This window comes from Fundulus heteroclitus, chromosome 11 (assembly GCF_011125445.2).
Source record: "Fundulus heteroclitus isolate FHET01 chromosome 11, MU-UCD_Fhet_4.1, whole genome shotgun sequence".
NCBI classification, from domain to species: Eukaryota; Metazoa; Chordata; class Actinopteri; order Cyprinodontiformes; family Fundulidae; genus Fundulus; species Fundulus heteroclitus.
The window spans coordinates 12259603-12286550 of NC_046371.1; the positions used below are offsets into that span (position 1 = coordinate 12259603).

A 26948-nucleotide genomic window follows, 5' to 3' on the forward strand; every position below is an offset into this window, starting at 1 on the left:
TTCGAATTGTTTATAATGAAAAATGTTTATCGTAACCAATTTAATTTAATCTAATTGTAACCACTATACCACTAGTATAGAGTAGTCTTCTTGCAATGGGAAATTTGTGGGTTTAATTCCAACTTCCTCCTGTCACATGTCGAAGTGGCCTTGGGCAATAGACTTAGCCTCCAGGTGCCTACCGATCTGTTCATCAGCGTATGAAGGTTTGCCTGGTGGTTAGTGCCAACAGCTGAATGTGTAAAGTGCCTTGAGTAATCTGTATGACTAAAGAACTGCTACATAAACTGAATTAATTTACAAATTATCTGGTTCAACGGTTGACATCTTGCTTATTTAGGGATGATATTTTGCAAACGCTGGTTTTAATGAGCTACTGTTGTGTTCTTCTCATTTTGATCCAGTCTGCCCCTTCTCCTCTGATCTATGAAATCAACACAGATTATTTTATAAACACAACTGCTGCCACTGGATATTTGATCTCCTTTTGTCCATTCCCTTATATGTAGGGGTGTAACAATACATCGATCCACATCAATATATTAATTAAATGATTAACAATCCAATTACATCAATAATCCTAATTTTTAAGATACAGATCTATTTTGAAATTCACAAGGTATGAGACTAAAGTGAACAGGTGATCTATAATAATAATAACAACAACAACAACAACAACAACAATAATAATAATTATTATTATTATTATCACTATTATTATTATTATTATTTTGAAGTTAGAAGAATGCTGTTTTTGATTCAATTGCCTCATTAGAAATAAAATGGTCAAATCGTACTTTGGTTTCTTGTGAGTTAATAGTGTTGGATGGGCAGATGATAATCATCTCGATCACAACGATTGAAACAGCCTTTGTTATATCGGTAAATATTGCATTGACATCCAAACAAATCAATATAACATTGTATTGTGGTAAAGCTGGTGACTTACATCCCTACTTCTATAATCATCAAAACTCCTTATAGTCAGAGTATTACACTGATTTGCATTATATTTACTGTCAAGCATAGAGAGCATACCAGCAATAACTGCTGAACATCAGCAATATGTGCAAAAAAAATTTAAATGTGTAATTATATTATCACCCGAAGTTTCACAGTTATGTTACAGTTTTGATGTAGCTAATTTGGTTAAATGCCAAGTCTATTGAGCTTTAAAAACTGCTTTAAAGTTGTGCTCCAAATGAATTATTATGTTATGTGGTATATCAGTTTCTCATGTGTCTCACACAAAGAAAACTGTCAATAATGCACCCGCTTGTGTTCATTTATTCACTTTTCATGCAGCAAGAACTGCATGGTTTCAGAAGATGCAACAAACTTCTAGTCTGTGAGTAATACCTGCTAGAGTTTCAACTGCCTTGTGTTGGACTGTGCTGGTTATTTAGAGTACAAACTGGAACAGAAAGCCCCAAAGAGCATCACATTGTTATTGAATGCGACACAGACCTTTGGAAACAAATCCTCACACAGCACCAGAACCTAAGATCATTTATGATCTTGGAAAACGTGAAAACGTCACATATTCCATGAGATTAGACGGCAATGCTCAGCCTGTGGTGAGATCAGCCCATCGCATTCCTGATGCAATGTAAGAAAGGGTCAAAGCTAAACTTGAACACTTACAAAACATAGGTGTTATAACATAAGTCACAGAGCCTACTGACTTGGTCTCATCCATGGTTGATCCACAGAGGTAAGACAAGTAATAAATTAGACTGTGCATTAATAGAACACACCTCAGCATAGCCCTTAAAAGGTCTCAACACCCCATGTGCGGTGTTGAAGAGATGGCTGTAACAATGTCAGGTGAAACTGTATTTTCAATTCTGAATGCAAAGACTTTCATTTGCCAGATCCATGTCTTGACAACATAACCACAACGCAGCAACTTTATCATTATGTTTGGATGCTTGAGATTTTTATCAATGCCCTTTTGTATCTGCTCTGCCAGTGAAGTGTTCCAGCACTTCATGTCAGGTCAACCTTAGACTCAATCCACAGAAATGTAATTTTCATCTCTGTGAAGTAAGCTATATCGGTTCCATTTTTAAGAGTGAAGGCCTCAAAGCTCACCCTGCCAGGACCCCAGCTGTCGCTCACATGCCTGTCCCAATGGATGTTACATTGCTACATTGCTCTCTTGGCATGGTTAACTATCTTGCAAAATACATTCCAAATATTCAGTCATATTGGAGCCCCACTGAAACAACTTACCCACAAAGAAACCACATGGTGTATATTCCAGCAGCATCAGGATGCATTTGGTCATCTTACATCATGCCTCATCAGCCCGCCTGTATTGGTCTATCACAATATGAGAGCCTTTCATACTAACTTACGATGCATCATGTTTTGGGCTTGGAGCAACATGCATGCTGAATGGCCAACCAGTAGCATTTGCGTCATGCATTGTGACAGACTTAGACAAGTAGGGAAGGAGCTCCTTGCTGTTGTGTTTGGATGCACACAATTCAGAAATAATATCTAGAGAAATCCCACTTTGGTGGACTGATTACCAGGTATGACTGATTACCCTATTTAAAATTCTAAAAAAGCCCATTCGTGTTATGCCAGCCCGTCATCAAAGAATGCTACTAAGGCTACAAAGCTATAACAGCCTGGTGTACAGAAAAGGTAAGCAGATGTTTCTGTCTGACACTCTCCAGAGCTCCCGACTTTCTGCTTCCTTTGCGCCACATAGAAGAACATTTTTTTGACAGCTACATATCCACAGCATGTCTCAAAGAGGTTTTGTGTTGCTATGAGGTTTTCTATGTCGTTGTCAGGACCATGGCCTAAAGGGAAAGGATGTAGCTCGTTTGGTTAAAAGTTGTCTATTGAACCTAAACAACCATGATATATGGTTGCAAAACAACTGCATTATAATGGAATGTGGTGCATCTTTCACGTATCTCAAAATAAACCAGCTGTTAACAGTATGAAAATCATTTTTTGCATGTAGAACAATTTTGCTTTGTAATTTTGCATGCTAGTGGGGATATGAAGATCAGATTCATGTACCTGAGATGCAGAAAAGCTTTCCTTTTAAAAAGCAAATGTGTCAACATATGCAATAAAAACTTGGCATTTTAGCTCTTCAGACCACAATTTCAAATTCTTTTCAGATCATTTTTGTTTGGGCAATCAAATCACGGTAATTGAATTTTAGCAGCACACGACTACGTGTCAGCACAACTCAAATACCCAGCAAGAGTGCTTTTAAAGTTTGTCAGTTCAGTCTGTGCCGAAAGTTGAAGTAGAGCTTGCTGCGCTGCCTAACATCTCTTCCTCCATATAATGAAAAAAACTAATAGCTCATCTTCTATCCATCTTTTTTTTAAGAACAGTAGCTTGGTGAAATCAGTATTCATTAACTCATGGGAAATTAGAGAATGAGAGTGAAAGAGAACAAAACCAATTTGAAGTCGACAGGAGGAAAGTTACTTCAGCTACCCAATTGGACCTTGTTAACCCCTCTCATCCTTCAATTAAATTCTTACATGTCATGGCACTAGCTTTACCCATGGTTTTGGACTGAGAACAGTACTGAGTACTAATGCTAAATTACGAACTTTGATTTGTGATATAAAGCATAGATTACACTTCTAAGACAATGTGTTGTTCCTTACATATTTGTATTTGTCATTAAATGAGGTAAATAGAAGATGCTTTTTGAGATAATAATGAAGCAAAGTGAGACAAAACAAGTTGCTCTTGGATATGTTTAAAATATTAGGGGACACGGTTGCATAAAGGCAGGATTGCTGACGTAAATGGTGAAGCACAAAAGACAAAGAATCAGAAAAAAGTGAACTAAAACGTAAATTGTGCTTATATATCCCCCTCCCACTCTCCTTATCGCCTGTTATTTATTGGAGTATAGGGGAAGTATTGTGAGTTTGCTTGAAGAAACAGAAGGTGCAGGAAGGCTTGGTTCAGGGTATATGAAAGACATTGCAAAACTTAGTGGAGCAGTGATGCAAACTGCTTTTATTCTCGCAACTCTACCCTTCAAAGTCTCTGCTTTCAGAGTTAGAAATGACCTTCTAGTGTGCATTTGTCTCTCTTTTTTCTCTCCACCCTATTCTGTTCTTTGCCCTTGCCATACATTTTCCTCTTTTCCAATTTTCCTTTCCCATTGTAAAGAAACACAATATTGTCTTTTGCAATAAACCTCCTCATTGTTGATATTGATTATTTATATGATTTAATTTAGTCTGTGTTGGTCTAAATTTGCAGACAGGAAAGTAATCAAAAAGGAGCCTGCCTATAAAGACCACTCTCACTATCTAGAATGTGTTTCCCACTGGTCCATCTCTTCCTGTATTTGGAATGTCTTTACTGATAGTAAATCTAATCTCTCCAATGCCAAGTCACCTGTTCAACTAAACCATCTCAGTAGCAATCCTTAAATACCTTCTTAGCGTTGTACATATACAAGTAGTATTAGGGTATAGACAACACATTTATTTTACAATTTCTGAAAACCCATCTGAACCACCCCTACCACTTCCAGTTATTCTGATCAGTTGCCCTTAAATACACCATACAGCACACAAGGCTCCACGAATGTAATTCATTAACGTATCACAGTTGTGGCAAAAGAAGCTACTCGTCAATTACTAGGTGGATTGTATCAAATTTGTATGTTTTATAGTCAACCAAGTTATGTGTTCAGTGTGTTCAGTAAACAGCTTGGTATGTAAAGCAGGTTGTGCACTGCATGTAGAAAATTAGCCTCAGCAAAATATAAGGGGTTTGTTTGGTCCTTTTACTTTATTCAATTATCAATATATCAAAGTTTATTTGCAGATGACTTATATAAGTGAATCCCACATACAGATGTAAAACAAAGTACACTTTGTATAAAGGTTAAAAGGTAAGACTGACAGACATAAATAAAACATACTATGTAAACAAATAAATAAAACAGTTGAAAAAATTTAACATTTATAGACTGTAAGAAATTGAAGAAACATACTGACATAGAGACACTGGAAATTAAAATAGAAACTTATAGTGAAACAAAAACTCTAAAAAAACTGCACAATAAATAGCAAACACCAGAAAACAAACATCCAATTATTAGTTAGGAAATGTAAAAAAAAATAAAAATTGTGCATCCAATGAAATAAAAGAGATAAGATAAAACTTCTTCAAATTGTGAGCACATAATAAAAAACTAAAAATTACCACAATAAACCCTAATAAAACTGAACTGAAATTAAAATGTTTAAAGATAAAATTAATACTGAATCCAATCCTACTGTTCTGAATTAAAGCCAGGTTTAAAGATGATTCTTAGGAAAATATAACATTTTTCTTTTTACCAGAAACTCTTTGTAAGAAAAGAAAAAATATACTTACTGATACTTTATTTTAAGTTGAAAAAGTAGTCTAATCACAGGCTGTTTACTCAGAATTAGGACTGACTTCATGCTGTTTTAAGATATTTATCGGAACAGCTTATAAATGGGTATTTATTTTTTTTGTTGGGTTCTTATCCATTAACTTATTTTCTATATACCGATATAATCCTGTTCAAGGTTATGGAAGCTTATTCCTATTGTTAACGGTCAATGGGAAAAATTTGGAGGGTATTCTGCACAGATTGCTAGGCCATCACAAGACTTCCGAAGAAACGCACCAGACACAAAAACGCCCACAACTAAGCTGTACAAATCCCCAATTACCATAGCCTCCTTATTTTAGAACTGTGTGAGGAAACCTGGAGAAAACCTGCAAACTAACCATAAAACTGAACACAGACAAAACCAAGATCTGAACACAGGACATCTCTCACGTCTTCACATTGCAATAACTGTTGGTCAGCCATGCAATGTGTTTGCTTTTTGTGTGTCTTTAAGGTCTTGACATTAGGGTCCCATGAGGACATTACTTTGGCCGAAGCTCTTAGACTGAGTAGACTATTTGTATTTCTCCTCTCAAAGATATTTCCTTTAGTCTCAGGCATGTCCTAAACAAGATAATGCATTTCAGCAAAAACAAGAGGGACTCTTGTTTGTTCACTTGTACTTTGTCTAACCTCCCTTTACAATACATGGCGGCTGTCATGCTTTTTCAGCATCTCCTTCATCTATCAGTACACGTCGCCTTTCCCCTCCATACTCTTTTCATTCACTTTAGCCTGGACATAGCTTTCAAGAGAACTCGCTGAAGCTGAATCAAATTTAGAAAACAACCCCCTCCCCTGTCCCTATCCTTCAGTCCTCCCAAAGCAGAAGTTCACAGCTTTGCCAGTTGGCAGCTGTGCAGCTACACTGACTACATAGAATTTATTAGAGTTGATTGGAGCATCTGCAGGCTTTTGTGTCTCTGGAGATGCGTTGAGGGGAGTGGCAATTTAGATCGGGAGGTCATGGACTTATGGCGGCGGGGGACTACACGGCAAAGCAGGAGACAGATTATTAGGGTGCTTCTTCATCTCACTGGAAGACAGGTGAGTGCCGGATGGAGTTTTAATTCCAGCTGTCATTCATGTGAGACAGAAGATTAAGTGGCCGCAAACACGAGGGGAAAAAATGTGGTATGTTTTAGTACATGACATTTGTCCCACACACTGTTTCTGTTGAAATAAATTGTGTCTTTTAGAGTAGAGCCATGGATTGATGCACGGTGTTTAAATGTGTCTTTTTTGGCTATTGTGATTCTGCACTTGAACCTTTTTTTTTTTTACATTTTGTCACAGTAAAGCCATACATTTAATTTGTTTTATTGGGATCTTATATGTCACACCAACACCCACAGCATGGTACTGCCACTACAATTTGTGACCACAATGATGGATGGTGTCTTCAGGGTGATGTGCAGAATTAGTTTTAAATGTGATTTCTAGACATTCTTTTTTACAACAGCAGGTGTGGCTGGAAAACCCTTCTAAAGGGTAGATTTTCTGACTGCATGTCAAAGTTTTGCTCTTTTTAGCTCTTCTAGAGTTGCTTTGGGCCTAAAAAAAAGTTTAAGGGATATGCATATTTGTATAAGGCATTGTAATTGTATGTATTTTCTTCCTAATTCTTTTCATAAATTCTAATGCTGCAAAAAGCATTCCTAGTTGTGCAGTCAGCTATGCAGAAAGCAAACCCCTTTGAAGTGACCCTACAAATACAGCATTATTCTGTCCTTTATGGAATTATTTGCAACTATTCAAATAATTCCATAGGACAGAAGACTTTATCTGTATGGAAATGCAATGCAACCCACATACATCTAAAAATAGAGTATTTAGAGCCTGAAACAGAACAAAAAGCTGTTATCAACTGCCATTTCATGCATGTGTCTGAGTGAACTTCTATGTTTTTGTCAAAGTCCAGAGTTCCGTGCCTTCAGATTTGATAACTTGTATACACTATCCCCTTGAGCAAGAACACCCTTGAAGAAGCAATATCTCCTCCCAGTAGGAGTGACCTATAAGAGACGCAGGGGGCCTTCGGGGGCGTCAAGACTTTTGCGTGTGGGCATGTGCGTGTGTATTTGGTGATGACATACAGAGATAGAAAGACAAACAAAAAGCCTGTGGAGACTGATTCATTCCTTCACTAGCTGCCAAACTCACAAAAGCATAGTTATTAACGAACAAAAAAAATATCAGTAAATTGATTGACAACTCTGAAAGCATGTTCAATGTATTTCACTTTTTTTGCATCAGAATATTTGAGTAATATTTAAGTATTTTCAAGAAATAGTATTAGCGGCTACGTTTTTTCCCATGTCCATGACAACATATCATTGAAGGGTGGCAAGGAAATGCAGGCATAGTGCTGGTGATGTGGAGTGAGGGAACGCATATAAAGCAGCCATTGGGTGACAAGCTGGTAGACTCTGGACAGATTGACAGTCACAGAGACTCACAGGACTCACACACACACACACACACACACACACATACGCAGACTTACTCCTTAGGTACGTAACATAATATCAACCCATTTGTGGAATTGGATGTGGATGTCAGATGAAACCAACAACCATGTAATGGCAGGAAAACTATATTCACATAAAAAGCTATGACCTGAAAGATATGCTTGGTCCTCATTAGCTATTGGACGGTCGCAGGACTAAATGGGGACACCAATTAATAGCTTCTAAACCTACTCTTAGTTTGGACTAAGGGGTGGCTAGTTTCAGTCGTTAGGGCCTGGTGTCATGAATGTTTAAAAACGTATTTGCTGCAATAAACCTTATTCAAATGGTTAAATGATCTCATTGGAAAAATACAGGACTGAAATCAACAATATAACTCTGCAATTTTTTCCTAGTTTATGTTATTAGCACATTGAAAATAAATGATCGGCTCTTCTATTGTTCCAAAGATTCAGTGCTTAGTTTTTCTGATTTTGCACAGTAAAGAATGGACATTTCTAAATGACAGCTTGGAACTTTTAATGCTGTACAAGGTTAAAATGCCTTTCTATAGAATACTAAAGGAGTGGTGCAAAAGGCAATGATTTGAGCCTAAAGCAAATGTTGCCCTTTGCCTCTGAACACTGCCATATCATCAGCTCTCACTGTAATTTTAAACTGCTGTGAAAACCAATTCACACCTGCCATCTCTCCAGCACAGATATTATCAACTGCATGACTTTTGACAATCTCAGTTAAAGCTGAAACTAGATCTGCAGTCTTCTGACAGTAGAGGGTTTACACCAACTGTGAAAATCTGTGTTGCTGCCAAACAAGAGCCAAATTATGATATCCACAAGTCCAATTATAAGACTGCAACAACAGTGCTCCTGGAATAATGTGAAAGGCTATATTCAAATAAAAAAAAATGCACACATAAATATATCTGACACAGCAAATTACCTGGAACATGTGTTCATATATTTTTTCACCTTTTTCCTTTTGCTGCTATTACCAAATCCCCGAGGTATATCAAATGCCTCAGAAGCCATTATAGCTAAGTTGAAGTCTAATAATTGCAAGTTTTTCAATTATTCGTTTAAAACCGGAGCTTAAAAACATACAAAAAATATCCTCCCTAAAAAAATATAAATTCATGTAAAGTGAATAATCAGCAGCTCAACTGTTACAGCATCACAGAGGGGCTGGTGACAGTATCTAACTACACATGGGCCAGAGGCAGGGTAGAGACATGACATTAAGAGACACACACACAGACATGCAAGTATGCAGTCATAAGTGTGGACAAAAAAGGGATTACACAGAGATAACCCATGTGAAAGGCCATGGGATTTGAATGCACAAACTTTCTGCTGTAAGGCAAACGTGTTAACACCATAGAACCAAGCAGTGGCAATGGAAAATCAAAAGACAACCTCTTAATAGCAGGGTTGTTAGGGCTAACCCTAAGTTTTTCCTATTTTTTATCTGAGATCTGCACAAGGAAGCGTTGGAAAAGGCGTGTCCTTTTCTGGGCGAGCCTGTAGAGGCTGGAGCGCAAATACGCCACAGAAATATCGGTTGGGAGAAGCTGATCAGACCACGATTAAATGTCTTATTAAATATCTTATCTCATTTCTAGATTAATATATTTTCTAGCGTTATTGTTTTTTTTGCCGCTGTCATTGATTTATCTTATTATTCTCTGCCCGCACATTGCTCTTCTGACACAACAAGGGGACTCTCTCAGTTCTGAACAATTTATTTGTGCTGCTCTTTAATTTTATGCCAACAGCAGCTTAATAACACAGAAAATATTTCAGAGGCTAATGTATGTCATGCTACATGTTACTGTTGCACTCTAGTACTAGCACTATAGCAGAGTTCCATGGTGTTCCATAGTCAGAGAGCCACACGATTAATGAAAGAACTACACAGAATGAAAGCAATAATTTATTTTGTACCAAATTTTGAGATTTCCAGCTCAGTGACCAATTTGGTTTACACCACCATATTGGCAGGATCAGGAAGCATACAAATTAACGAGAGGAATGGTGAGAGCAGTCAACTTTCTCATATCAATAGACAATCTAGTGCTCGGTTTTCTTCATTGCGCTCCGAGCCCATTTAATGGCAGAAATCCATTTTTCCCTCCTAACAGGATCTTTAGGGAATGTGATAAAATGCTCTTTCATTTAACATTCCTCAGTCATTTGTGCATCCAGGGGCACAACACGAGTCAATCAACATTGTGAAACGGAAAAACTGTTGATTAGTCATTTAGTTTGTGTACAAGCTTATTCTGTCAATATGGCGCCTGGTGGTTGCATGACGTCATTTCCCGGAGCTCTATAGACAAAGAGTACACATATCACATAGGCTATAGCCTATGTGATATGTATACATAGGGAAAGTTGGGAGGGAAAGTTGATGAGGTAGTTGTAAATGTCTACATAGGCTATAGCCTATGTGATATTTTTCACATCCTAAGGTGCACCGGATTTTACTTGGCGATTAAACTTGATTCTGATTCTGATTATAAGTGCACTGTGATTTAACGTGTCTATGTCTCTCTGTGTGTCAAAATCAGCCTCAACAAGGATGGTTGAAGCCAAATATTGCCAAAAAGATGAATGACCATAAAAGTTATTTCAATAACTCACGCCGCACCATCATTAATTGCATATGTTGAATTTGTCCAACAATGCTAAACATAAAAATAACTTGGACCTCACCTGATTAAATTGTATTTACATACTTCATCTTGATTTGAAGTCACGTCCTTCTTATGCCTGTCGGGTTGCACCTAGACATAATCAACACGCCCCCCTCCCTTTTTTTGGCTATTGAATGAGTATAGTGTGAGAATACAGATTTAATTCTATATCAAATAACACTTATACCACTCATGCATTGACTTTTTCAGCACTTCTCTCCCGCTAACTCACTTTTTTCATAAGCAAAAGCATTGTTTCTTTTTGTTAATTATGGTTTAATATTCTCCATATGCCGTCATTAAAGATTTCTAATTCCACTGGCGGGAAACGCGCACTTCGAGGCTTCTTATTTCCTGCCATTGCCATGTTGAATCAGATTATCTGCGTTTGATTGATTACTGCTTCTTTCACGCTCATGCTCGCGCTCACCTCAGGGTTGATTGAACTCTGAGTTTAGTTACCTGATTGATATCTCCTGTTCTGAAACCAAAAATGCTGAGTGTGACAGTGTGGGGTAGAACTATAGCTGCTTTCCACTCAGGGTAGGCCGGCTATTCTTTCTGAAACGGGGCCCGGGTGTAAATGTTGTGTTGAAAGCTCCATTAGAAATGTATTTACTTAGAAAAACATCAGTCATGAAATCTGTATATAACTAGCGCTGACTTTGGCGTGCTGGTACTTTACTAGTGAACAAACTGGCTGATTTAAACTGTATACAACACTTCCTTTTAATGTAAAAGTCATTGTGCTGATAAATCAATTGTGTGCTTTGTTTTCTAAGCACAATTCCACATTTATAAATAAATAATTACTCATTTGTGTGCTGTTTTTGGCAGTTGACTTGAATAGCTGCCCACCTTTTATTTGCTACGATGGGCAAATGTTTAGCTGAGCGGTTTGCTTTTATTTGTGCTGATTGATGGCATATCTGCCCACCTTTTGCAGTTGCTCAGTTACTTATGGCCACAGCAGTGTACATATAGTACATGCATGAAAAACGTTTCAGAAGTTGTTGGATTATGTTTAAGATGATAAAATACGTGGGTGTATGTTGGGGAAAAATATAAACCTAAGGTATCATTTTGTCAGTGCTTTAAGCTCTGAACTTGCGTGGGAGATAACTATGTGATGGTTTAAAGAATAATTGCCTAAGCCCAACTGTGTAAGAGTAACTAACAGTCACTATATGTCACTGCTTGTTTAACACAGATAGGGAAAAAAACATGAAACACTAGTGTATCGCACCTTATGTTTTCCATGCCGCCTCATCTACATCTGAAAGCAAGATTTTCATTTTAAATAATAAAAAACAGGTATAATATTGATGCTTTTCTATTGCTTTGTTGACCCCTCAAACCAGATTTTCACAACACAGATTTAGTTGTCTATGATCAACATATCAATGTCTTACCAAAGGACATGTCAACATGTAAATTGGGCAAAGATGGGCTCAAACTGCCAATCATTCTGTTTGAAGATGAGGAAAAATCTGATTAAGTTTAAAGCTACAGAAATGTGAGACTTCTACCGGCACCATGCTGGAGTGGAGAGACCCCAAGCTGCGACCCCCTTTCACAGGCAGAACACAGACTACCGGAGATCCAGGTAGGACCCTTTTGATCCCAGGCTGTGATTCACATACCAGCCGACCCTAACTGCTTTCATCCAGGCTGTCTTGTCTCCACAACCAGACAACAAGCTTCACCCTGGTCCAACTGCTTCCAACTGGACACCCAAAGTCAACCGAACAGACGCAAAGGCTGACGTTTGGCAGAGTTTGTCAGCAAATGTTAAAATGGTTTATTTTCAATGTGTTTTACTGTTTGTTTTAAGCTTTGGCCAAGGTAAAAGGACCCAGGGCTAACAGGCATAGCTCCCACTATCTTTTGAGTGAGTTCTTATGGTTATAACAAACTTTATTTCCATAGGGGCTCTATACATCAATGGTATATTAATGTTTGTGTTGTCCAATCCGTTCATTAAGACAAGAGCTTAAAAGTCTTTTTTAAAATTAGTGCCCAATGTCCGCTAGCATAGGGCTATTAACTTCCGGATAACTTACATAATATTTGTTTTCGTTTTCACGCTGCCATCGTTCGATAGTGCTACGAGCGTTAGTGCATCATTAATGGGGAAGATGACGATTTAATGGTGTATTGTGTATATTTAGGATCACCCCTCAAGCTGAAATGATGGTTTTAACTACAATTAATTATTTATTCTCAATGATCCCCAATAAACCATCATTTGACTGGTTTAAATCCCTGAACTTCTCAATCTCGAAATTTTTTTGGAAACATACCACCACCATGGTGTGTGTGTGTGTGTGGGGGGGGAGTGGGGGGTTGGACCGGAGCATGGACCGAGTAGGTCGGGTTGTGGTCCCAGGCCCCCAGACAGAGCCAAAAGTAAAGCTCATTTAACCTCATTCCATATTCTTTAAGATAAACTTTGGTTCTCTAACTTGGATCGGCAGTGAACCAAGATTCACTGAATCATTCTGACAATGGTTTTCAACCATTTTATTTGTCTTCTTGTTTCTTTTGTGAGTACATAGTTCTTTAGTTTTTGTTTATCTTAGTTTTGCTTAGTAGTTCAGTTAAGTTTCACTAGCATGGTAGAAAGGATTTATTGATTGAAATGGTCTTAATTCGGATAAACAGCATTCTATAGTGGTGTTCCCTGTATGTTCATTTGTTTCTGTGAACACATTCATGAACTTGCAGAGAAGTTGTTTATTCTATATGTGTACAGAGTTTGCTGTTAAAAGAATGCCAGTGCTCAAATCACCCTTTCAACTATTGTCCTGATATCAGCTGTTTGGGTTGATATTCAATAGACAATACTTAACAGACAGATAGTTAGTTATTACAGATTAAATAACATAAAACACTGCGTAATGCTACAACACACTCTTTACTGAAAACCTGAAACATGTGTAAAAGACAACAGAAGCACGCGCATAAATGGAGCAGTGTGGCCAGTAAGCTGAGAAATGACTCCTGAAATGGTACTCTAGCCGATTAACCCACTTTGATTGGTAACTCTGTCTAATCCCCCTACAGCAGGGCCCGAGCACTGTGTCATGATCAAACAAGCAAAGAAAATACAGAGATAAGACTGAAACCATGGTGATAAAAAGGAATATAGGAGAAATGGAACCAAGGGACATAAGACATGAGACAGCTGTGAAAATATTCTCCATTCGAAGTGCACAGTGAAGTGTCAATATGCTCTCAATTCCCCATGCTCTACCAACCATTATCAAAAGACAGGCTGTTTTAGAGCCACACAAACTAAATATTTATTAGGACCCGGACTAGTAAAAATGTTTAAAGGGAGGTGTAACACATTTGGCTTTTGATTGGTAAGAACTAAGTATTGCTTTTATAAATACATATTAACAGTAACATCACATCAAAAATGAAAGTGCTAACATAGCTTAGAATTAGTAGTTTATAAATGCATACGTGGCTGTGCACCCACTGGGAGTTACCATGTTGCGCCGGTATTTCTGATTTCAGTCGCCAAAAAGGGGACAAACCTTGTTAGCCATATGAATTTTCCCTCTGTCTTCTATATAAAGACGTGCTGTTGGTGGAGGAGTAGAAAACAAGCAAAAACAATCATAGATCATTCTATTTGCCGTTTGCTGTTGAAATGGAGGACCATTCATACTCTTTGCCCAGTGAGAGGGAAGGGAAAGTAACCAAGAAAAATTAGAGAAGTAATAACCCAGAGAAAACAAGTCTACAATGGCACAGCAATTATTATCAGGTGGAGTGGAGACTATTCTTGAAGAGAGAGGGGATTTATAACATATGAGAAAGTTGCTGGTTGTCTGCTGGACTGGTAATTTAAGTTTATTTTGCCGTTATTTTAGATATAGGGCAGTGTAGTCCAGCAACTACTCTGTCCTCCCAGCAGAGATGGCTAGTTTATTTGTCTTCCTCTCTCTCTAAGGGAGTATGTGAATGATGAGTGATATCAGCTAGTTCACCATGTCCATAGGGCAGGAGCGGGTCTATTTATAACTTGTTTTTATAGTTGCTTATTTTAGGGCCCAAATAAGCAACTGCACATTCAGAAACAAGCTTAAAACTGAATTTACAAGCGACTTTAGAAAAAAAAAACAAGCGCAAACTCACTTATAGTAAGCGGACTTGGCAACAGTGCCAAAAACCATTTCACACTCTGATGGCAGCGATTAGCAGTAGCTTGATACCAAATACATGGAGGACATACTTGCTTACATTGCCACAATTATGACACTCCGCAGAGAGGTTGTTTGTAATTCATTCGGCGCACCACTGGGGCTTTAAAGGAGCAATAAGCTAAATTTCACCACCAGGTGGCTATTGAGCTCTGTCTGTAGACCAAAACAAGATGCGTGGTAAGCCACACCTGTCTCTACATCCACAATCAAGGCACCAGACCAGCTTCAATTTACATTATCCTGTCAAAAAAAAAAGAAAGCCCTGAATGTATGTGAGGATCACGGTGGGCTACCCACTACTCGCCTCACAACACTAATGCCTGGCCCACTGCTGATCAAACTCCAACATTTAACCCACATGCCAGAATTGTAGCATTACATTGAATCAAATCAACATAGCAACACAAGTCTATCAAGAATGCAACACCAACAAAAAACAGCATTTGACTTCATGCTGTTTCTCACCAGTCCGAAGGAGAAAAGATAGCTCTGAGTCAAACTGGAGCTGCTTCTGTTCTTAAAATGCTCTCCACCTCCACCTTTCCTTATCTGACAACTTCTTGGCCAAAGACCATTGTTATTTTATGGTAAGTCATTAAAGCATTAAAGCTTATTGTGTTTTACAGGACTTTTTTTCTTTCTTTTGAAATCATGTTCTAACAAGAATACCAACTGTATTTGTGCATTTTCTGTGTGATAAGGTCAGAACTCCAATACATGAGCTGATTTGATTTCTTGAAACCTCTGTAGTTAAAGCTTTCTCATATGAACTTTGTCAAAAAAATGCAAACCAGTAGCTTTCCATCATGAAGAGCAAGAATTGACTGTGATGCTTTCATTAACACTCAGTAAAATTACTAAAACTCACGGCCTGAAACAGAAGGTTTCATAACATCTTTGTAGATTGTCAATTTAGCAGCCTTAATCACATTAATATTCAGATAACGTAACATGGTGTTTTAAATGACTGAGGAGTGCAATGAGGCATGTCTTCACAATAATCCAGTGATGCACACTTATAAAAACAAAAAAGAGCCCTGATTTTTTATTTATATTTTTATTTATTTATTTATTTTTCTGTAAATGAACGCCTCTTTGTCTTCTATGTTTATTCTGCTCCTTCTGCGATGGATTAGACATAACTATTTTTTTGCCTTCTGCTTTGAATTAGCCAGATCATATTTAAAATGCAATGCAATGCAAACAGCTTGTGATCACGATTTACATGACATTAATTGCCTCATGTATGGTTACTGTCCCTTCCTTTATGAAAACATTTATAAAATATATCTATTCTTTCATTAACAAAGGAAATTGGTTGAATATGTGTTCTTTTTATTATATTAGAGTGTCCCCAGAATGTGATCCAAATGGATTACTTAAACTCTGCAGAGCAGCATGGGTATTGAAACCTTCAAACATCAATAATGCAAGTTTGAGTGTGGGTCGATTCAACCCTCTGCTCCCACTATTCATCTTTTTCTCCCTCATCCCTACAATATCCCTCTTACCTCAGCACATGTATGCCCTTTTTTTTAGTTTGTAATTTATAGAGAGTCTTCAATAATTTAGAATTTTGATTTTCTTTTTCTTTGGGGGTGGTATTTATCAGGTGGATGCTAAACTTAGTTGCAAACCAATTAGGCTGGGCTTTCTTTTTTGCAAGAGGGAAGTTTAAATTACAGAACAATTAAATAAAATTTTACTAAACTAAAATTAGTTGTATTCAGTCATTTACTGTTTTCCCCACAATACAGTAACATGCATTCATTGTATACTTGTATTGAGTACTTTTTATGCATTTGTTGTCAAAAGTATTCTTATACAGACTTGCTTTCAGGTGATCTTAAAATTATGATGTGGATCATCTGATTTAGACTGATATAGTTTGAAATATATTTTTAGGTGAACAATTTAATTCATATTGTATAAAAAAACAAGTAAAATAATATATGTTTTTCAAATTGTTTTTGAGTAAGTTTACATGCAGGAAATACATTTATAAATTAGAGATCATCAGATTTTTCTAAGAATTATTGGTTCAACAAATGTTCTGTGTAACTACAAATGCAAAAAAGATGCTTGACTCCTCTAAAATACATTAGTTGCAGTACTTTGATTATATTTGAATGACAACAGCTGGATATGAAAAAGAAAATCAGGACTGAGATTGAGGAGATGTTTTTTTAAGATTAAGAACAAGAAAATTAAATGTAAGCATAACTAAAAGAAAAGAAAAAAAAACAAAAGAAAAGAAGATGCAATTAAAGCTGAAGGCAAATTTTAATTGAGAACACACAATTGTGAAGTGTCATTTTCCATTGTTGATGGTTCTCTCTGATGTCAGGCTTTTAATTACATAAATTAATTCGCAGTTTGTCTTTCTACAGTTTGGGTTTAAGTGACACTCTTCTAAATATGTAATCCCATGTCCCCTTATCTTTTTCAGGATTTGCAAAAATGTTGCCCTGTCTACTGTTTCTCGAACCCTTAATTACTTTTCACTGCCAGAAAAAGGTGTTAAGAGCTCTCTATTGGAAATGTTCTAACATTATAAATAGGTTTTCTCCATCATCTTATTTAAGCCTTACTGGAGCCCGTATGCCTGAAACAACCTTTTTAAAAGACACAGCATGTTAATGTGGAAAAGGTTGCTACTCTATGTCAGATGTTTCAAACACACACACACACACACACGCACATACACACACAAAAAAAAAACTTTTTAAAAACTCAAAATGTTATTCGGTAATGTCTATCCTATGAACAACATTTGGTTAGAGGTTAGTGAAACCAGGAGAAAAATATGTATTAGTTATGAAAAAGATTATATGTTGTGACTGCAAATCATATAAGTAATTCTAGAGATTATTTCATTCCATTAAGAAAGTATTTAATATTCTAGATACATTGAAAATTAGACTCTCTGACTAAAGTGTCCAGATAAACCCACATTATCTCTGTTCCAGAGCAGGTAAACCTAGGAAACTAGAGAATGATATAGTGCACTCACCATGCCCAGTGCCTACCTGATGGACCATAAACCTGTAGGGGGGAGTTTTTAATGTAGGTTTGTTTTATCTGCTCTTTTCTTGGTACAGCAGCGTGCAAAGATATCAACTTCTTTTACATTTACACACTCTATAATCACAAATGTCACTGTATTTCATTTGGTAATTTAAGAGATAGACACAAATAGAGCAAACTTGTGACGTGGAAGAAAAAATGATAGACAAATCTTTTGATATTTAAAAAATAGTCCTTCTGCCCAAACAAAAGCAGCACCACAGCATGATGTTGTCACTATAATGTATCAATGTGGATGCGATGCATCCAGATGGACGTACAGCCTAAGAGACAAAATACCTTTGTGGATACACCTAATATCATTTTCATGGGGACAGGGCCCTAAGAGACCGCTGAGGCTTTCACAGAAGCATTGTATTTTTACAGCAAGATATTAAGAGAGCATGAAATTGGGATAATATTGTTGAATATTCCGGTAATGATATCTATTTCAATTATAGCACACCATCTCCAATATTCTCTTTCTTTTTAATATGAAAACCTTATCATGCTGTGGGCTTTTGCATCCAGGGGACTCAATTCTGTATTTGTTGGGGACATCAGTGTTACAATGATCTATCCATCTTACCAAATATATTACTGCCATGCAGAGTTTGAACGCATGACACTTGAAATATGAAAGCTTAACAATCACATCCAAGATTCCTTTGCAACATTGCACACAGTTACTGTTAAGCCCAAACTTTTCATACACCTGATAGATATAGATTTTAAATTATTTTAAATCAGGAAGTATCTTTCTGATGAAACAAGACAGCCATCTCTCAAAGTATAATACAATTTCAGAATCTCAGAAAGAACCGAGCTAAAGGCATCCGATTTAAGCCTGTTTGCTGTTGCGATGACCCGGATAACTGACAATTGTATGCAATCAATACCTAATCTGAAAAAAAAAAAACATTTAGTTATCTTTATTCAGACTTTATTTAAGAAAGAATGGTATGGCAATTACTTATACCCATCTTAAGAATCAACAGAAAAATCTAATAAATGCTAAATGTTAATATTTTTTTTTCCAGTCGGAGGAAACATACTGATAGCATTAAAATAACATTTTAAACCTATATCTACCAGAGATATGAATAATTTTAACAGTACATTACAATGATGATTCAGATTCAGTATCTTGTGCAGCTCTAATTTGAACAGAGATTAAATGACAAGCACGATTGACTCTATTTACTGATCAGGTGACTTCTAAAGATGTTTGGTTTTGGGATATCAGACTAAAAGGAACTGAATACAAATGCAACTACAAGTTTTAAATTTCTACTTCTGAAGAATATTTTTAACCACTTTAAAAAATATGTTAATACCATCATGTTCTACCATGGTTTTAAAGGAACCATGATAGAACTAAATTATATAAAAAGTACTTCAAAAAGTATAGATACATTTTATTTACGGTATTTCTTGTGTCAGCTATAAAAATACAAGAATCAAAAAATATATTTTGTAGCAAAACATGATTTATTACAATCACTATATCACCAGCATCAATCATAGAACCATCAGCTAAGTAAAGTGAGATTTTTCTAGCCACATGTCATGACATACTGGTTGCTAAAAGCCTGCATTAAAAAATCCTCCAGAATCCTATAGCCTTAAGATGGCTTTTTTGCTGATGTCAGCAGCTAAGCAATTAGAAGATCTGCCCAAATAACCTGCAGAATATTAAAAGTGACTGTGAAACAGAGTTAGGCACAACTACTAATACAGAAACGATAGTGTTTAATGGCTCCTAGGCCTGGATGATGTATAACGCAATATAACATAAGTACTTCATCCAACTTCCCTCCCTTTAATATTGCAAAGTACATCGTAATGTATCACATCTATATAATGTAAACGGTAAGTTTATTTTGCAGTGTCGTGTTTATGCATTTAAAGCAGACATGTTGAGATAGAGAAATGTGTGTGTTGGGTGGGTGGAGGGTAGTTGGGGAAGAATTTCATAGCCTTCTTCCAACAATCAATAAGCTCCTCTCAACCTTTATGTGCATCAATAATAGTATTTCTGCCTTTTGGGCGAGGATGGGGATGATGTAAAAGCTGCTGGCTTATGATTCAAGTGTTCAGGAGCTCAACCAAAAGCAAATATTGGGAGTAGAAAGGCAGCAGAGGATCACTGAAGGGAATTGCTTGGAGATATAAAAGAGAGAGAAATCTAGCAATGGTACAACATGCTCTCTTATTCTCCACTCCTTTTGTTCAAAAGAGAAAAAATTGAAGGCTTTAGTAGCCAAAGTGCTAGGCCTAAACATCTTATGTGACATCGGGATGTCATGTGTGTGTAAAACTATTTGTGTGTCCACCTCTGAGTCATGCACAATGAACCCTCAGCACCACTAGGTACATGACCTTCCCTCCAACATTAACAGCACAGCGTTTCTCCACGTTGTAACTTGATAATATTAATGCTCCTTCTCATGTCTTTCACTGTTTCTCTTTCTGTTTATGTCACACACTCAGGGGTGAAAATGTTGATCCATGGTTCCTACACAATCACACCCTATCCATTTTCACCCTTGCGGGACTGGGATGTCTGCTGCGATACTCTGGAAGCACTGACCTTTCACGGACACACAAGAAACACTAGCATCAGCCTCCTTATTTCAAGTCAGGCTCCAGGCCTAAATGACATTTTGGCCTCACTTGTCTACACAATGCATGAGTCTGTAAAGCAACAGAACCTTGCAGAAGTATTCATATCTCTTAAACTTTTTCCTATGTTGCTGCTTTACAACAATAAACTTTGACATATTTAGTTAGATATATGTAATAAAAACACAAAGTACTGCATAACTATGTAGGTAAAAGACAATATATTTGTGTATATATATATATATATATATATATATATATATATATATATATATATATATATATATATACACACAATGAGATAGCAAAAGGGTATTGTGCCCCCTTTAATCAAAGGCTAAATTCAGTGCAACAATATATATATATATATATATATATATATATATATATATATATATATATATATATATATATATATATATATATATATATATATATAGCACAGGTTTGTTTGAGATATTTTTTTTATTTTAATTCTTTATCAAAAATGTTTAAGATCATTTTTAATAAAACGGCATAAAAAACACAGAGCACTTCAGACAACTGCACAGAAAACTGCACAGAAATATATGTAAACTACCGCTGCATATCACCTTGAAAACACAGCTTCTTGATGATGAAACCTAGTGGCAGAGCATCACTCATTTGGAATTCTTTACTTGTAGCAGGGACAGGGAAGCTCAAAATTAAAGGGTAAGATGGACTGAGCTAAATATGGGGCAATATGTTACAAGCCTCAAAAATCTTGAGTAGAATGAAGGTTTAACTTCCAGCATTAGAACCTAAATCATAGCATAGTTTAGGGATAAACAAATCAATGTGTGAAAACAGCCGAGTCAAAGCCCTGACCCAAGTCCAAAACAAAATTAGTAACAGAATGTGAAAAATTCAAGGGTGATGGATATTTTGTAAGCCACCAAACATCTAAAGTTTTCCTTTGCCACCTAGTCTTTGCATCTAAGCATTTTATTCTGCAACACTTTAAATTTAATCTGAGTGCAGAAAATATATTTCAGGTGTTTTAATAAACCCAGTAATGAAGGTTTGAGTGTGGATAGTGCATTTGAAGATCTATTCTTGTTTCGACAAAAAACGAGAGATTAACCAGCATCGGCTGGACTTGCATTCTTAGATTGCTTGAAGGCCTGCACGCTTAGGTTGATGACTCATCTGTAGTAAACAAGAGACCTGTTGTTCTTTTTCTTCCCTGTGACAATGGTAAAAACTGAATAAAAATAGATGGTTTTAGGATCAAACATTTTGTCTCATTTTGTGTCTGCTTCGAATGTGAAATCTCCAACAGAGTGTATAGGCAAGAAATAACCCGCTGCATCATTAACACAGAACAAAGCACCGATGTCCTGCTCTGCCATAATGACAAAAAGGACACTGTTGGAAGCATCCCTCTGTGACATCTTTCCATTACCCTCAACTCAGTTCCCTATCTTTTCACTAAAAGACAGAACATGGGGCGGTTCTACCCATGCACCAAAATAAGTGCCAGATAGAGAGCCAGATGGGGTACAGGAAATAGAAGAAAGGAAAGTGCTTCTACACCAGCTGCTATTCTGAAAAGTGGTTACATTTATATTAGCGGGGAGAGCAGATCAAAGAGGATGAGACCATTACACTCACACACGTGGCCTTTTCTTTTTTACGAGGCTGCGATGGGTCAGGTGGTAATGACTCCCCTTTCACATTAGAGGGTGTTGAGCGAGCCAAACCTCTCAAAGGAATGGGATGATCAAAGAGGCTGCACGGCACTCGCTTTGTATGTTAGCAGAGTTGGACTTTTTTCTGTGGACTTGTGTGTGTGTGTATAGAAAACTTCAGCCCTAACTTGTTCAGGAGCAAGCGACCATTAAACACAAACGTAGCCATAGTTTCTGTGGTTTTCTTAAAGTTGCTAATGTGAGAAAGGAAATGGGGGTTTAAAGGAATCTTAAATAATTGTTTTGCGTATCTTAAAGTTGCTGCAGTTAAAAAGGGCATAGAAGAAAGGAAAGTGCTTAACTTGAGTCCTCATTCTCCTTAAGTTGCATATTGTTTATCCTCCGAACAAAACACTATTAGTCTTGTCAAATGTTTGTGCCAAATGTTTCTGCAGATAGGGGAAGTGCTAGGAGGCATGATACTTTAGCGTTTAAAAACACCATGGATGGATTGATGGATGGATGGATGGATGGATGGATGGATGGATGGACTTGCAAACACTCTCAAATGTAAATAGTTTTCAGTAAATAACTGCACAATAACCAATTAAATGTCTTTTGGATTGCAAGTTGGAATTGGAATAGTGAGCTTTGGGATCTTTCTATCAATTTTTCAGGTTAGCAATTTATTAACTTAGCATTCACCTAGTTTATTTAGCATTTATTTACATTGTTCTAGTAGCCTAGACCATGCCCAGCCCTCACCCCATACACATTGTCTAGTCTGCCGGGCAACCACTCCTTTAGGCACTTTAGTTCATATATTAGATGTGGCTATGATAAGGGTGAGTTACCCTTCAAGTACAGTTGAGAATTAATGTACTTAGATTCCGCTAATTTACAAAACGTTATATACCACATTCTAAATTTTATTAGTATATTGGCAATAATGCATCAAAAATCTAAATGCAATTTAAATTCTGGAAAGCAAGCCATCTGATGCTTTTGGTCCCCTGTGTGTCTTGTGTCCACACACCACACAGCCATCTACAAGGAAATTTTACAGCACCTCATGCTTCATTCAACTGACAAACTTTATGGAGATTTCATTTATTTGTGCTGATTTCATTTTCCAGCAGGACTTGTTCCTTGGCCATACTACCAAAGGTACCAAAAGCTGTTTCAAGGACCATAGTGTTACTGTGCTTAATTGGCCAGCAAACTGGACTTACATAAACCCCATAGAGAATCTAAGGGTATTGTCAAAAGGAAGATGAGAGACACCTGATCCAACTATGCAGATGACCCGAAGGCTGCTATCATAGCAACCTGGGCTTCCTTTACACCTCAGAACCCCTAGCTGTTTGTCTCTATGCCACGCAACATTAATGAAATTATTGATGAAAAAGGAGCCCCAACCAAGTTTTGAGTGCATAGAAATTAACATGGTTTTCAGAAGCCTGACATCTCTGTTTAAAATGTATGTTTTATTGAGCATTAGTAATGTTTTTATTTTCTCAGACAATGAATTTTGGTTTTTCATTGTGTGTGAGCCATAATCGTTAAAATTACCAAGAGTAAAGGCTTCAAATATTTCACTCTGTATGATGGATCTATATGAGTTATAATGTTTGAAATTTGTGACAATTTATTTTGATGATATTCAAATCTTGTGAGCTGTATTTATATAACATGACTAATGTTACAATCTAAATGGTAAATTGACTGAATTTATATAGCGCTATTCTAGTCATAATGACCCCTCAAAGCACTTTACACTAAAGCCACATTGACCCAATTGTGCGCACATTCAGACACTGTTACACAGATGAGTTGGCAACATGGGGTTAAGTGTCCTGCCCAGGGGCACATCGACACAGGACAGGAGGAAGCTGGAATTGAACCCATACTTTTTTGATTGCAAGATGACTACTCTAACCACTGAATCTACACCTCACAGATATTACATCATACATTTGCACTAATTAACCAAAACAATTCAGATACTTATTTTAGTTACTTCAGGGCTGTATGAATTGACGGAGGTTACTGAAGAGCTGCAATGTGTATGTATGTGTATATTTGTCAGGGTAAATTTTTTGCCAAGACTGTCGTCTGTGTAAATACAGGTGAATAGTCATAACATCACAGACTTTAGCTTTTCTGTAATCAAAATTCTACAAAACTATGAAAGAAACGTAAGACACAGATTCTGGGTGCTGCTGCCCAAAATAATCCTTCACAAAAGCATGCATTTTATCAGATGATGCAAAAAGAAAATAATTAAAAAAAACTCAGATGACAGTGGACCTAGTAAATCAGCATGGATATTACCATAAAAATCAATTTTGCTCACTTTGTCAGCTGAATCATAAGTGTCAAGAGTGACCTTCCACCATGATAAAATGCAGCCTTCCCTTTGTCAGAAAAGGAAATTAAGTGCAGTTCTACAATCTCAACACTGAGAGGCGCACTTGTATGAAACTTAATCTCCGATGCTCACAAACCTAACAGCCATGTTCATCCACTATAGCCGCTTCTTGAGGAACAATTATGACAAACAACCGACATTAAGATATAAACTAGAATTGGAGACGTCTTGACCAAGACTTTTTTTTCCTTCAGACATAACTAAATATGGGCAAAGCATTATTTGCAAATACTGATTTTATAAAGGAACATGAAACTCTCTGGTTCACAATTTTAAGGAGCAAAGCATAAAGTAAAACATCTGCTTTATCAATGAATTCTAAAGGACCATTAAAAAAATAATAAGTAATGAAACCACCCACAATGCAGCACGTTATGTGCTCAACTAAGATCAGTGCCACATAAATTCCCCATAAAGGGGAGGGAGGGGGTTCCCCAATGCGTATTTGGGAGGGTGTCTCCCTCAGTGGGTGATTACAGCAAAATGGGCACCAGTTTCTTGAAACTAAACAGGCTGGTGGCCTACTTACCATATTGACTTCTGATACCATGTCTATGCTGGCTATGTCTATATTCATTCCCACTCCAACTGGAGGACCTGAGATCAAAACCAAAATAAGGGTCAGAGAAGAAAAAGAAAAAAAAAAACAGTATGTCAGATGCCACCAAAAGGAAATCAAATAAACGATTTTCTAGTGGATTGGCATCAATAGAAACAGTTTCAAATGGGTATGTAATGGGGACACAGATTAACAGTTGTAAATTTAGCTGCTGTCAGGCGGCTGATGAGTTCACAGCGCTCACTTCAGTGTTAGGATTATATGAGCTGACCCGCAGGGAAAGTGTCTCCTCCACATCAAAACATTACTCCTCTAAATATTTCTTCCGCGCTGATTGGCCAAATTAGAAGACATTGAAACGAAATAAACAAGATTGATACTTTTTTTTTTTTACTTTTTTTAATTGAAATGTAATTCTTTGTAGCGATTTTTCATACTTGAGCCACATTACTCATTTACCACAGCACTGCGCCAGGATGTCTCTACTTATTTTATCAATCTGGATCATGTAAACTGTCAATAAATCTTTCGGCTGCAAAAGTCCTGGATTACTGACCCAGCTTTCGGAAATTGCAAACCAAGTTGTACCAATAACGCAGGACTATTACCGCCTGACAACGCTCAAACTGGAGAGACAAAAAAAAAAAAAAAAGATCACAGGACCTATTTTACCTCCGAAATCTGGCCTCAGTCGTATATCATAACCTTTCAACAGTCTGTCCACCGTTTCTTTGACCAAAGGCATATTGCTGGGGTCATTGACACTGCCACTATGGGGGGGGCGAAAAGAAAGAGAAAGCGGAGAGCAGAGCTTCAGAGACGGAGAACCGCTGTGCAATACATGCCAAGTATTTTGCATCCCGCTTGAGAGACGGTCACACTTAGTAAAATGAGTGGAGCATCCTCCCGTTCACTTACCTTTGAGAGCGCATAACAGCTGCCATGAAGAAGATCAACCAGCCACACGTCGTCCTCGTCCCTCTCACTCTTAGGGCTGCCATTCCAAAATAAAATGTGTTTTTTTGGGGGGTTTATTTTAGTGAAGACTTGCCGAGGTCTAAGTTGTTCTCGCCAGTGCAGTATTTTCCAATACCGGGCGCATGCGTATTCCCGATCACAACATCAAGAAGCAGCAGCAGCGGTGCTGCTGTTGATGCCAGTGGCAGATCCAGACAAGGATGAATTTAAAGGAGAATCATGACTCCGTGTTACCCACGAGGACAAGGGGGGGCTCCCCAATTTTGTTAAGTCCTGTTTAAAGTGTTTATCCCCCCCCCAAAAAAAAGGGGGGAAAAGTTTAGGAGTAAAGTGAATAAATGTGGGTGGGATTGTCTCTTTTCATTCGCTGTTTCCAGACCCGACGTCCAACCCACTCGCAACTGACACCGAGAGTCATTTAACCCTGCTGCTCCACCACAGCCGCTCTCTGCGGGTGGGGGTGTCCCGACTCCCGACCGAACTTTGGACAACGAATCCTAAAGGAATGAGCTTTTATTGAAGAGGAAACGAATAGCCAATCTTTAATTTTAACTTATTCACAAATCTTTGTATAATTATACCCGTTGTTTATTTTTATTTTTTTTTTACAATATTTTTTTGGGAATAAAATATGTTTATATACAATGAAAAAAAAAAAGGGCATTGACACAAACGTACAGAATACCCTAAGCTCATTCCAGTTTGTTCATGGTTTTAAATACAGTCACCGACCACCTCGCTCCCCAACACACTTAACCGTGCCTCTTGAATTCCTTGAGATGGAGACGGAGAGAACTTACGGGTCTTGCTACTGAATGAT

General features: G+C 37.2%; 1 protein-coding gene across 1 annotated transcript in view; it reads right to left on the reverse strand.

Moving 5' to 3' along the window:
• The window catches only part of LOC105918103 (gamma-aminobutyric acid receptor subunit beta-2), a 61977-nt gene extending 35453 nt beyond the window's left edge, over positions 1-26524 (reverse strand). Inside the window, exons 1-3 of the mRNA XM_036142871.1 lie at positions 26069-26524; positions 25823-25920; positions 25121-25188 (exon numbers count right to left, since the gene is read on the reverse strand). Coding sequence (XP_035998764.1) covers positions 25121-25188; positions 25823-25920; positions 26069-26151 — 249 coding nt within the window. The 5' untranslated portion in view covers positions 26152-26524. The remainder of the gene's footprint in view (positions 1-25120; positions 25189-25822; positions 25921-26068) is intronic.
• Positions 26525-26948: the final 424 nt, after the last annotated feature.